This window comes from Desmodus rotundus, chromosome 2, assembly GCF_022682495.2.
Source record: "Desmodus rotundus isolate HL8 chromosome 2, HLdesRot8A.1, whole genome shotgun sequence".
Classification (NCBI taxonomy): Eukaryota; Metazoa; Chordata; class Mammalia; order Chiroptera; family Phyllostomidae; genus Desmodus; species Desmodus rotundus.
This window is the reverse complement of record NC_071388.1, coordinates 57,556,388-57,570,110: the sequence shown is the minus strand read 5'-3', so window position 1 is coordinate 57,570,110 and position 13,723 is coordinate 57,556,388. Positions and strand designations below refer to the sequence as shown.

At 36.7% G+C, this 13,723-nt stretch overlaps 1 protein-coding gene across 3 annotated transcripts in view; it reads left to right on the top strand.

Moving 5' to 3' along the window:
- The window catches only part of CP (ceruloplasmin), an 80,276-nt gene that overhangs the window by 19,852 nt on the left and 46,701 nt on the right, over positions 1-13,723 (top strand). For all 3 annotated transcript variants that reach the window (XM_024556306.3, XM_053918245.1, XM_053918244.1), the window contains exons 2-6: positions 1,641-1,888; positions 3,631-3,843; positions 4,617-4,790; positions 6,589-6,843; positions 8,132-8,303. In XM_024556306.3, coding sequence (XP_024412074.2) covers positions 1,641-1,888; positions 3,631-3,843; positions 4,617-4,790; positions 6,589-6,843; positions 8,132-8,303 — 1,062 coding nt within the window. The remainder of the gene's footprint in view (positions 1-1,640; positions 1,889-3,630; positions 3,844-4,616; positions 4,791-6,588; positions 6,844-8,131; positions 8,304-13,723) is intronic.

The following is a 13,723-nucleotide window of genomic DNA, read 5'->3' as shown; positions in this document are numbered from 1 at the left end:
CACTGCCCAGCACACACACTCCTTGGCTCCAGCACTCAGGCTTAATCTGATGCCCCCATGGAACCACACCAGCAGAGGCTTGGCTGCTACCAGGTCTGGTCTGGAAATAGACCCTGACAACTTTCTGTCTCACCACCTCTTAGAATTCCACTACCTCTAGGACTGGGCAGCTGGGAGGCATTTCCTTCACCTCAGAGCCTCCCCCACTCAGGCTACTAAATGAGTCCAGAGAAGCATCAGAACACACGGGGTGGGGATATTCTTAGTGAATGCGGATGGCTGAACCCCACCCCAGTTGCACAGAATCAGAATCAATGGGTGTGGGGCTCGGGGACTTGCATTTTATCAAGGTCCTCAGTAGATATCTATGCACATTAAAGCTTAAGAAAATTTTGGCTAGAGCCCTAGATTTTTAAGAAACTAGGTCTTTAAACTCTGCAGCAATGAAACTCCAGGGCTCCCAGACAAGACCTACTCTTGTCCTGAAAAAGAAAAGGAAAATATCTCTCACTGTTTCCTGTGAGCTTACAGCTGAGGAAACAGGATGATGTGTATTCCTCGGTCAGGTTATTTGCAGCCCACAGGGGTTGAGAGGAAAATGGGAAGGCATCAAAAGTCCCTGAGACAAAAATAGTCAACACACACACACCCCCACCAAACCATGAGCCTGAGCGTTAGCAGTCTTTATTCTTCTGGAGGAGATGTTGGTTGCTCAGTTGTAGAAGAGGGGCTTGCCAAAGACCAGGTTTGAAATGGGTCCTCCTAAAGCACTAACTGACAGTGCCCACAGATCCCACCGAAGCGTCCAAGCTTCTTGTTAAGGACAATAACTCTGAAGTTATTGTTCCAAAGTTTGAATCAGTTCCAAAGTTTGAATACCAAACTCTCTTTCTCTTCCTTTCTTTTCTTTTTTCCCCCTGGCTCCTGTTGATTTCACTGATATTTTTAGGAAAGTTTTAAGCAGCTGTTAATCAGCCACTAATCAGAATATAAACATTCAATGTTCAAGTATTCTTGGTAGCAAGGAATTAAAAAAATACAAGGGTAATTTGAATCCAAAGGTAATTTTAAAACCCCCACACATCACACACTAAATTCCATTCTTGATTTAGTGCTACTAAAAGAAATAAAAATAATAGAATTAATTTAACATCATTAATTTTACTTTATTTAGGAGTATATATATATGTATATACATACACAAAATATATATATATATATATATATATATACAAATTGATTGCTTATAAACTCAAACTTTCCCAGTAGCTGAAAGAGGTTTACTATAAGTGAGAAATGTCTTAACTGCTTTATCTTAATATTTCACTGTAATTTTATATTCTATTCCATAATGCCTCAGTGTTTTAATATAAAAATCTTGTAAGACACACTCTGGTATGGTGCGTCACATGTTTACGGCACCTTTACAGATGGTTCTCTGCTGCGTACCTGATGTGGGACACTTCACATAATTAAAACACCAGGACTAAGTGCCAGCTCTCCTCTTCATTTTTTTGGAGGCACCCCTACAACAATAGACAAACATTTAATGTGATATGGTCATTAATTTCTTTTAATTATAATGTTACCCTGAGAAATTATGGCTTCTGATAGAGTGACTGTCTTCTTCTCCTTTGCAGGGAAGATTCCAGTGTCTATCTTCAAAATGGCCCTGATAGAATTGGGCGAATATACAAGAAGGCCCTTTATCTTCAATATACAGATGGAACCTTTAATAAGACAATAGAAAAACCTGCGTGGCTGGGGTTTTTAGGCCCCATTATCAAAGCAGAAACTGGAGATACCATTTATGTCCACTTAAAAAACTTTGCCTCTAGGCCCTACACTTTTCATGCACATGGCATAACTTATGTTAAGGAACATGAGGGTAAGTTCAGCTCGTTCTTTATCTGGAATTTCCTCTCACTTTTCAGTAGGAACACCTTTTAACTTCTAAGATTATGAACTCCACTTCTAGTCTGATCTGTAACAATGTTGTTTAGATCTAAACTATTTTATTAATCAGTATTTTGGTTCATCATAATAATATTGTGTTTCTCTTGGGTGTGTTTGTTTGTGTGAAGTGTGAATGTGTTGGGATTTCTGGGTGGAAACATGTAGTGAAAGGCAGTGAGAGCTTGAAGTTCTTTTCAGTGCCCAACTTCTTTCCAACCAAACAGTCAGAATAAGAAATATAAGCAGTGTGTGTGAAGGCCTAGAAAAGGCAAAAATCCAAAAGGAAGAAACAGGACTCCAGGCGAGGATAGTCTCATCATTGAAGACAGCAAATATACTTTGGCCATTGTCACCTCCCATCCTAACTTTAGATAAACGGCTGCAGCTAAGGCAGCATGGGGACTCTCATATATCAGCCAAATGGTGCATGTGGCTAGGTGACCCAAGAGTCACATCTGAGACACAATTAACCAAAAGGTTATTTGAATGTAGGACTGTTATGTCATCCTTAGTACTTAACGATGATAACAATGATGAAAAAAGTCGGTGCTTTGTTGTGGTTAAGAGCAAGGACTTCAAAATTCATAGACCAAGGTTTATGTGCAATGTTGCCTTGTACTGGCTGAATGACCTTGGGCAAGTTACTTAAATTCTCTGTGCTTCAGTTTCCTCATGTATAAAATAGAGACAAAGATAGTACATAGTAATATCTCAATAAATGTCAGCTCTGATCATAAGCAAAAATGCCAAGGCCATTATACATTCCATTGAAATTATAAGGATCAAGTCTGAAAATTAAGATAAAATTAGATTTGATTAATTACTAGTCTTTTTTAAAATAGAGTTATTGTTTTAGAAGGTGAATATTTTAATCACACATTTTATATTCTTTTTATGAACTCAACAATTATATTCATAGCATAGAGGCATATGACTACCATCTTATTTCTTTTTTACTATTTTATGGTATATTAGTTTATTAGTCATTTTTAAGGTATGACGATTGTATTGTGTCTGTGTTAAAAGAAAAAAAGAGTTCTTTTCTTTTAGAGATACATACTTGAGTGTTTATGAATAAATGATATGATGTCTTGGATTTGCTTTAAAATAATTAGATGGTGATGGAGACAAGGGTGGATGGGGGCACAGATGAAACAAGATTGGCCTTGAGTTGATCGTTGTTAAACCTGAGTTGATAGGAACATGGTGGTTCAACATATTATTCTCTTAACTTGTGAATGTGTTTGGATATTTACAAAATTAAAAGTAAAACAATAAACAATTCCATTGTTACTTCACAGGCAAAAATCTGATATTATATAAAAAGTTTCAGATTATAGGAGAGGATTGCCATTTTGTTCATGCTTCCATACCATGGCTCTAAGGCAAGAGTGGCTCTTCAAATTACACACCAAAAGTCACTATGCTCCTGACATATCTGTTACTGCTCCCTGAAGACTTAGCTGACATGAAAAATAATGATAACATTTTCTGTCAAGTTCCAGACCTCTAGCCTCTTATTCCTCTGTGTTCAAATAGGATATCACTGCATCCCCCAAGGGGACATATAATAGATGTTGAATAAGTGTTTGCTGAATAAATTAGTAAATATCTATTCTTTCTTTTAAATTCAAACCCATTCAGTTTGCAATTTCATTGCATGTTGCTTCCTAGGGGCCATCTACCCTGATAACACCACGGATTTTCATAAAGCAGATGACAAAGTAAATCCAGGTGAGCAGTATAAATACGTGCTGTATGCTACCCAAGAACAAAGTCCTGCTGAGGAAGATGGCAATTGCGTGACCAGAATTTACCACTCTCACATCGATGCTCCAAAAGATATTGCCTCGGGGCTCATTGGACCTCTAATATTCTGTAAAAAAGGTACATTGTCTCGTTATTGCTCAGAATATACAAGTATGACCAAGAGACAAGAGACAGAGTGGGCAGTTTGTTTTTTAAATATAAGTCAAGTCTTCTGCATTATGATTAGGTAGGTAAGATAGAGAGGGAGTGAGTCTAGAAAAAAAAAGGAAGGAAAGAGCAGGGCAGGATAGGAGAAGAAGGGCTAAATGGAACAAACATTCATACATGTTGCTAAGCTGCAGAAAATACTTTCCTTGGGGAGAGGTTTGCTGTATCTAACTTCACAGCGGTGTTGAAAACATATATGACTTTACCAAACGTGATTCCCTTCGTGACACTCCGTGCTGACAGGTCTGTGGTTATCTGTTTTGTGTTGGTGAATATAATATCATATTATCTATTTCTAATATCATAAAAAGACAACATAGATCAAGAGCTTGAAATCTAATTCTTACTTGAACAACCATTAGTTACCTTTAAAGACTTGTCTTGGCTTGTGGCCGAAGGCACCAGAAGATGTATACAGAGCTTCGAATTCCAACCTTCGCATTTTCCAAAAAGCATTTAATAGTTATGTGGTTACTGAACATCCAGATATATCGGTGTCTGCCAAGCACATAACACTGGACATAAAACTTCCGAAATGTTTCCAGTTCTGTAAAACAGGAGCGACTAGTTTAAATTTGTAGTTTAGTAGGAAGATAAGTAATAAAAAGTTTTAAAACTATAAATTACATGTTTAAATACATGGTAAAGATAAAGTTCTACTGAAATAACAATTTTCACTTCAGATTCTTTGGATAATGAAAAAGAAAAAAATATTGACCAAGAATTTGTAGTGATGTTTTCTGTGGTGGATGAAAACCTCAGCTGGTACCTAGACGACAACATTCAAACCTACTGCTCCGAACCAGAGAAAGTTGACACAGACGATGAAGACTTCCAGGAGAGTAACAGAATGCATTGTAAGGTTGCCAAAGATATGTTACCTTTATCGTATTTTTCTTGATCCATTAATTCTGCTAGGTTTATTACATCATATGAATAAGTAGTTTCTAGTCTGCGGCTCTGATAACAAAACATATTGGACATGCAACTTGATACTCAACTAAACAGGTCAATTCAAAACTCTAAGACAGATAAAGCCAGATTCACCAAATTTTTCCCCAAAATAGGGATAAAAATAATCACTTATGGATTGATGCATATGTATGTTTCTATATTTATCTTCCAAACTCATTCTAAAAATTATTTGATAGCCTAAAATTATTAAACTAAATCCTTAAAATTATGCTATCATAAAACATCAAACTATTATATATCTAGGAAAATAGTTCTAAAAGGTACTCCACTATACATACATTGTCACTCCTAAATTTGCATCATTTCTTCTATATTTCAGTGCACTTTATTTCTTCTAGAAATGTTTTCTTTACTGCATAGGCTCTTATTTTATTCTCAGAGACTGAATAATGAGCTCAGTAAGATTTTCTATCATTCAGAATTTGCATAAGTCAAATCCATTAACACTAACTAGACAAATAAGTTTTAGTGTCTGTTTGCTTGTTTTTAGCTTCTTCAAAATAACCTTTACTAAGAAACTGAGAATACAAGAATAATTATACTACCAAAGCAGAAAACTAAACTTATTAAGAAAGTACAGATTTTTGTTTCCAATTTTTGCTTATTATGGCTAGAAGATCCTCTTTCCTTTTGTCAACAAAAATAGACATTAGAAAAAAGACACTCAAAATTCTAGTCTGGATAGGTCTGGTTTGGTATCTCAGTTGCATTGGGGACTTTCACAGTGCCTCCCAGAATCAATTTCCACCTTATCTCTAGGACCACTCAGTGTGAACTAAGTTTCTTTTTTTCTCAAGCTGTTCTGTTTCTAAACTTTTAGGTCTTTGTGGCTCTGGTCACTGGTCCCCTGTATTTCTTCTTTCCTTCTCCATATGTCTTCTCTTTTTTTTAAGCTTTCAACAGAATATTCTTTATTTTTTTATTGTTGCTCAAGTATGGGTGTCTCCATTTTCCCCCACCCACCCTCACCTCCCACCCTCAATCCCACCCACCTTTGGCTTTGTCCATGGGTCCCTTATACATGTTCCTTGATGATCCTTCCCTTTCTTTCCCCAGTTATCCCCTCCTCCCTCCCCTCTGGTTACTGTCAGTTTGTTCTTTATTTCAATGTCTCTGGTTCTATTTTGCTTGCTTGTTTGTTTTGTTGATTAGGTTCCACTTAGGGTGAGATCATATGATAATTTGTCTTCTAATTTTGCCTTCCAATCTTTAAAAAAGAACCCTTCCTTTTTTTCTTATTACAAAATCAATTTATATTTACTATAGAAAATTGGAAAAATTCTGATAAGCAAAAAGAAATCACCCATACTACCATCATCAACGTAATTAATGATCAATTACTAAATAACCATCTGTCTTGTATTCACTACTTGTGCATATGTTTTGTATATATGCACACATCTGTATTAACGAATTCGGCTTGTAACAAAAAAAGCAAATAGGCTTTATCTTCAGTGTCATGTTCATCTGCTAGTACTGTGTTGACAAGAATCCTGAGGCTGAATTCAGGTCCCAGATTAAAGAGTGCTGTGGCTGATTAGTAATGACCGATGTGGGTATAAGAGGGGAGAAGAGTAGTATATGTGCCAGGTGTTTTCTATGCCAAATTAACTTATTTCTGCAGCGGTAACTGTCACTATCCCAGGCAACCATGTCACAATCTCTACTCTTGACCTACAGCTGTGAATGGATATGCTTTTGGAAGTCTCCCGGGACTGTCCATGTGTGCAGAGGACAGAGTGAAATGGTATCTTTTTGGTATGGGCAATGAAATTGATGTGCACGCAGCTTTCTTCCATGGCCAAACATTGACTAACAAGAACTACCGTATGGATACAATCAATCTCTTTCCTGCTACCCTTTCTGAGGCTTTCATGGTGGCCCAGACCCCTGGAGAATGGATGCTTAGCTGTCAGAATCTAAACCATCTGAAAGGTAGGACATCTTTACCTGAAATAAGCTGTCACCTAAAAAAAAAAAAAAAAAAGCCATGCCTCAGTTACATCACTAATGGGGTAATCATTAGGAATCAGAAACTAAAAGCTAAATATATTGAGAATATGAACTTTGAACGGGTAACTTAATTTCATTCCTATGGTGGTATGCATCATAATATAATTTAAAAAGACTGAAAGACTGAAACATTTATAAAGTAATGAAATCTGAAAAATATATTAATTTTTGGAAAAGAACAATTGGCCCTAAAAGTATAGTACTACCCTTAAAGTACAATACTGTATGTAGTTTCTCAGATTTGTAAAATTTACACAATATTGTAAACACTGTAATATTTGTATACTGTGCTGAAAATTAGCCTTTTTTTTAAACTTGGTTTAATCAAATATAGCCAACTTTTTTTCATTTCTTTTTTCTTTTTCTTTTTATTGCTGTCCAAGCCAACTTTGTCTTTTATTTGAGTCAGCTATTCTTTGATTTAACTTGATAAATCTCTTCTTTATCTCTTCCACATAATGTAATAAAACTTTCCTAGTTTTTGAAAAATATTGTTTGTAATTCAGGTCCAAAATTAAAGAGTGCTGTGACTGATTTGTAATGACCGATGTGTGTATCAGAGCGGGGAGAACAGTAGTATATGTGCCCGGTGTTTTCTATGCCAAATTAACTTATTTTTGCAGCGGTGACTGTCACTATATAAGCAACCATGTCTGTCAGTCACAATCTCTACTCTTGACTTACAGCTGTGAGTGGACATGCTTTTTCCATTCAAAGAAATTAAGGCTTAATCTGGATTTTTGGGTATGTTACTTTGACCTTCAAACATAATCTCACCTCTCAATGTGACCTTGGCAGCAGAAGGCCTAGTACAGCAGATGCCCAACCATTTTGTGTGAGAGAACAGTAATTACAGATGTTTGTTCTATTCCACCTCCTCTACCCCACACTACCTTTTAAAACATGGCAAAGCCTTTCTTCACTTACTGTCTTTTTTCCTCATCAAAAGACATCCCATGTAAAAGCCCACAGAAACTGGTACCATATTTTTGAAAACACTACTCATTAATATCTTTTCTCTATGTTATATAGAGAAGTTTTAAAAAAAAACTGCTGGAATTCTCCATCAGTAGTAATTTATTTATAACTGTTTCCTCTAATTTATAATATTGTTTCTGGCTATCTATTTCTTCAGTTTCCACCTGCCATTTACAAGGCAATAGGAGAAACATTGGCTCTACTAATACATCTATTCTTTTGTGGTTTTCAGCTGGTTTGCAGGCCTTTTTCCTAGTACAAGACTGTAAGAAGCCTTCATCAGAGGAGAGTATCCCTGGGAAACACATTAGACACTACTACATTGCTGCTGAGGAAATCATCTGGAATTATGCACCCTCTGGCATAGACACCTTCACCAAAGAAAACTTAACATCACCTGGAAGGTAAATCAGAAAAAAGACTATTTTTTAAAAAAATATGCCTCCCCCTAAAAAATCATAAAATGTCCAGTCAGATACTAAAATTTTAATTGGTACCTGAAATTGAGTAACTTGACAGCTCAGTTTTTTAAGTATATTTTATTGATTATGCTATTACAGTTCTCCCATTCTTTTCTTCTCCCCTTTATTGCCCTCTGCCCACTACCCATATTCCCTCCAGCATTCCCCCCACTTCATTCATGTCCATGGATCGTACATGTAAATTCTTTGGCTTCTACATTTCCTACACTATTCTTAACCTCCTCCTGCCTATTTTGTACCAACCAATTATGTTTTTTATACCCTGTACTTTTACCCCACTCTCCACACTCCCTCTCACCGCTGATAATCTTCTCAATGATCTCCATTTTGGTAATTCTGTTCCTGTTCTAGTTGTTTGTTCAGTTTGTTTTTGTTTTGTTTTTTTAGGTTCAGTTGCTGATAGTTGTGAGTTTGTTGTCATTTTACTGTTCATAGTTTTTGATCTTCTTTTTCTTAGATAAGTCCCTTTAAAATTTCAGATAATAAGGGATTGGTGATGATGAACCCCTTTAACTTGACCTTATCTAGGAAGCACTTTATCTGCCCTTCCATTCTAAATGATAGCTTGGCTGGATAGAGTAATCTTGGATGTAAGTCCTTGCCTTTCATGACTTGGAATACTTCTTTCCAGCCCTTTCTTGCCTGCAAGGTTTTTTGGTTTTGTTTTTGTTTTTATTTGAGAAATCAGTTGATAGTCCTATAGGAACTCCTTTGTAGGTAACTCTCTTCTCTTGTTGCTTTTAAGATTCTCTCCTTATCTTTAATCTTGGGTAATTTAATTATTATGTGTCTTGGCATGTTCTTCTTTGGGTCCAACATTTTTGGGACTCTCTGAGCTTCCTGGGCTTGTATGTCTAATTCCTTTGCCAGATTGGGGAAGTTTTCTTTCATTATTTGTTCAAATAAGTTTCAATTTCTTGCTCTTCCTCTTCCCCTTCTGGCACCCCTATGATTCACATGTTAGAATGTTTAAAGTTGTCCCAGAGATTCCTAAGCCTCTCCTCATTTTTTTGAATTCTTGTTTCTTCATTCTGTTCCAGTTGCATGTTTATTTCTTCCTTTTATTCCAAATCATTGATTTGAGTTCCAGTTTCCTTCCCTTCCCTGTTAGTTCCCTGTATATTTTTCTTTATTTCACTTTGTATAGTCTTCACTTCTTCCTTTACTTTGCTACCATACTCAATCATTTTTGTGAGCATCCTGATCACCAGTGTTTTGAACTCTGCATCTGATAGGCTGGCTATCTCCTTGTTGCTTAGTTGTTTTTCTGGAGTTTTGATCTGTTCTTTCATTTGGGCCATATTTCTTTGCTTGGCACACCTTTTATGTTGTAAGGGGCAGAGCCTTAGGTATTTGCCAGGGCAAGGCAACCCACTTTGCTGCATTGTGGTGTTGTATGTGGGGGAGTAGTCAGAGAGGGAACAATGCCAGCTGCTTGGCTCTTGCCCCAGTTTCAAGAGACTAGCAATTTCCCCTGCCATCACAACCCCCAGAACTTTTTAAAGCCAGAGGTTCTGAGGCCTTATCTTGCCCACAGTGGAAACCTGGGTTGTGTGGTCTGTCTTGCTCTCCTGTCATTCCTCCCAGTTTATCTACACACAAATGTGGAACTGCCTACCCTGCCAGCTGCCACCTTGCTGCATGTCCTCTCTTTCCTGGCTGCCCGTCTCCACCCCTCCTACCAGTCTGGATAAGTGTTTCTTCTTTAATTCCTTGGCTGTCAGACTTCCATTCAGTTTGATTGTCTGGTGGTTTTTTGTTTTTGAATGGGCTATTTCCTTCTTTGGTTGTACAAAGAGGCAAAGCATATTTACCTATGCCTTCACCTTGGCCCCTGTGTCTGCTCAGTATTTGTTAAGGTGTTTGGGATGAGTCCAAGTTTGAGAACTCTGACCTTTGAGTCTTTTGAATTCATGAAAAAAGATAGGTTTAAAAGTTATCAAATGCTTAACAAAATCCTAAAAAAACACTGAATACCATTAGACAGGTCAATTCATTTGTTTTCCTTTCTGAAAAAACAAGATTGTACAATCCAGCAGCATTAAATACATTCACAAGGTTGTGGAATCAACACTATTCATTTCCAGAAATTTCTCATTATTTGAAATAGAAACTCTATACCCAGTAAACAATAACTCCCCAACCACTTATATTGGGTTGGCCAAAAATCTGTATGGTTTTTTCTGTAAAATAAAAGGCACATTTTTCATTTTCACCAGTAACTTTATTGATTTGAATATTTTGAGTATGTCAGCTATCTCCCAAGTGGTATAACATTGATTGTTCTCAATTAATGTCTTGATTTAATTGCTATCAACTTTAACTGGTCTAGGCAACCATGAAGCATCGCCTAGTGAGAAACTTCCTGCACAAAACTTCACAAACCACATTTGATCAGTCACAACACCTTCTCTATACACTGCATAAATCTTTTTTGTGTGTTTCAGTTGCATTTTTACCTTTCTTAAAATAATAAACCATAATATGCCGCAAATGTTGCATATCTTCTTCCGTCTTCAATATCAAAATGGCTACACAAAAAATCATCAATTTAGATAAGTTTTTAAATGAGTGCTGATATGACAGCTGTCACAATACAATCTAACAAAATAGTTTCAAATGAAGTTAAATAAAACTAAGCACTACTAGTACCATCTTACAGGAAAAAAACAAATGAATTTTTTGCCAACCCAATTGATTCTATTCTACTTTTTGTCTTTATGAATTTGCCTATCTTAGGCACCTCATACAAGTGAAATCATATAATATGTGTCCTTTTTCACCTCACTTATTTCACTTAGCATAATTTTTATAAGGCTCATCAATGTTTTAGCATGTATCAGAACTTCATTCCTCTTTAAGGCTGAATAATATTTCATTGTATTACATATACCACCTTTTATTTATTCATCTATCTGTTGATGAACAGTTGGGTTGTTTGTTGTACCTTTTGGCTATTATAAATAATGTTGTTAGGAACATTATAATCCAAGTATCTTTTTAGGTTCCTGCTTTCAGTTCTTTTGGTTGTACACCTGAAAGTGAAGTTATGAGTCATATGGTAATACTTTTTTTTTTTGAGGAACTGCCATACTTTTTTCCACAACCACTGCAACATTTTATATTTCCACTAGCAATATACAAGGGTTCCAATTACTCTGCATCCTTGCCAACACTTATTTTCTGTGTCTTGTTTTGTTGTAACTAGCTATCCTAATGGGTGTAAAGTGGTATCTCACAGTGGGTTCGATTTCCATTTTTCTTATGATTAGTGATGTTGAACATCTTTTCATATGCTTCTTGGCCATATGGAGAAATGTCTGTTCAAGTCATTTGTTCATTTATTTAATTGGGTTGTTTTGTTGTTGTTGTCAAGTTATAGGAGTTCTTTAAATATTTTGGATTGTTCCCTTTATCATTATGTAATGTCCTTCATTGTCTCTTACTGTAGCCTTGGTTTTAAAGTTTATTTTGTCAGACATTAGTACTGCTACCTCAGCTTTTTTTCCTTTCCATTTTCATGAAATATCTTTTTTAATCCTTTATTTTTAGTCTGTGTACATCTTTCATTCTGAGGTGGGTTGCTTGGAGACAGGATACTATTTCTTGCCATGTGTAATGTGTACTTTTTGCCCAAAATTTTGAAGGAAAAATAAGGATGTGCATTATACGTGGGTATAATGGTTACATACCATGTGTATAATAATGGGTATAATAATCCCATGTATAATGTGCAGGAAAATGTGGGTGTGCATTGTACATGACAAAATACGGTATATATGGGTCTTGTCTTTTATCCATTCAGCTACCTATGTCTTTTGATTGGAGCACTTAAGCCATTTACATTTAAAGTGATTATTGATAGATATGTATTTATTGCCATTTTATTTTTAAACTATTTTCCTCTGTTTCTTTGTCTTCTTTTTCTCCTTTTCTAAAATCAATCCCTTCAACCATTGTTACAATACTGTTTTGGTGGGAACAAACTCCTACAGCTTTTTCTTGTCTGGGAACTCTTTATTTCTCCTTCAATTTTAAATGATAGTCTTGCTGGGTAAAGTACCCTTAGTTATATATGTTCTTGCTTTTCATTACCTTGAATATTTCATGCCAATCCCCTTTGGCCTGAGATGTTTCAATTGAGAAATCAGGTGACAGCCTAATGGGAGCTCCCTTGTAGGTAACTGCTTATCTCCTGCCACTTTTAAGATTCTCTCGTTGTCGTTAAGCTTTGCCATTTCAGTTATGATGGTCTTGGTATGGGCCTCTTTGGGTCCATCTTGTTTTGGACTCTCTGCACTTCCTGGACTTATGTGTCTTTTCCCTTCACCAGGTTAAGGAAGTTTTGGGTCATTATTTCTCCAAATAGTTTCTCGATCCCTTGCTCACTCTCTGCTCCTTCCGGTAGACCCATGATGAAGATGTTGTTACACTTCATGTTGTTCCAAAGATTTCTGAAACTCATTTCATTTTTTTAATTCTTTTTTCTTTTCGCTGTTCTGTTTGGGTGGTTTTTTTCTACCTTGTCTTCCAAATCACTGTTCAATTCTCTGCTTCATCTAACCTACTGTTTATTTCTTCCAGTGTATTACTTATTTCAGATATTGCAATCTTCATTTCTTACTGGTCCTTTTTTTATGATTTTTATGTCTCTTCATGCATTTGAACATCCTTACAATCATTACTTTGAACTCTATGTCTGATAAATTACTTGCCTCCTCTCATTTAGTTCTTTTTCTGGAGAATTCCCTTGTTCTTTCACTTGAGGCCTGTTTCTTCGTCTTCCTATTTTTGGCTGTCTCTTTGTGTTTGTTTCTTTGTATTACATTGATATACAAAGACGCTGGTGTGGTCTATTCAGACAGTGACTGTGACTGGCCCTGGGCAACCTGCTTGGCTCTGTCAGCAAGCCACAGTATGTTACTCCCTCTGCTGGGCCTGGGTACGTGCAGAAAGAGAAACAAGCTGTGCACCAAGACTAGCTTTTACCAGCACTGGACCTAGGGGAGGGTCAGCATAAGTCTCAAAGCTTCCAGAGATCCACCTTCACCTGCAGGCTTTCTCTTAGGCATAATCAATAAAAGTGCATCCAGCTGTACTCGTCAGCAGACTGGCTTAAGCTTCACAAGGTAGGGAGAGCGGGATTCCTGCAAGGGTGGGTTATTGCTTCCCCTCAGGCTGTTGCCACTTAGAGTAGAGTACTCTGCCCAAGAAAGATGGCTTCTGCAGTATGGAGAATGACTGAGCACAGGAATCATCACAGCTTATTCTTCAGTTTTCTCATCAAAGCCATCAGTCCCAAATTTTCCTCATGTGGCTCTAGTATGCTCTGCCCTCCCTCT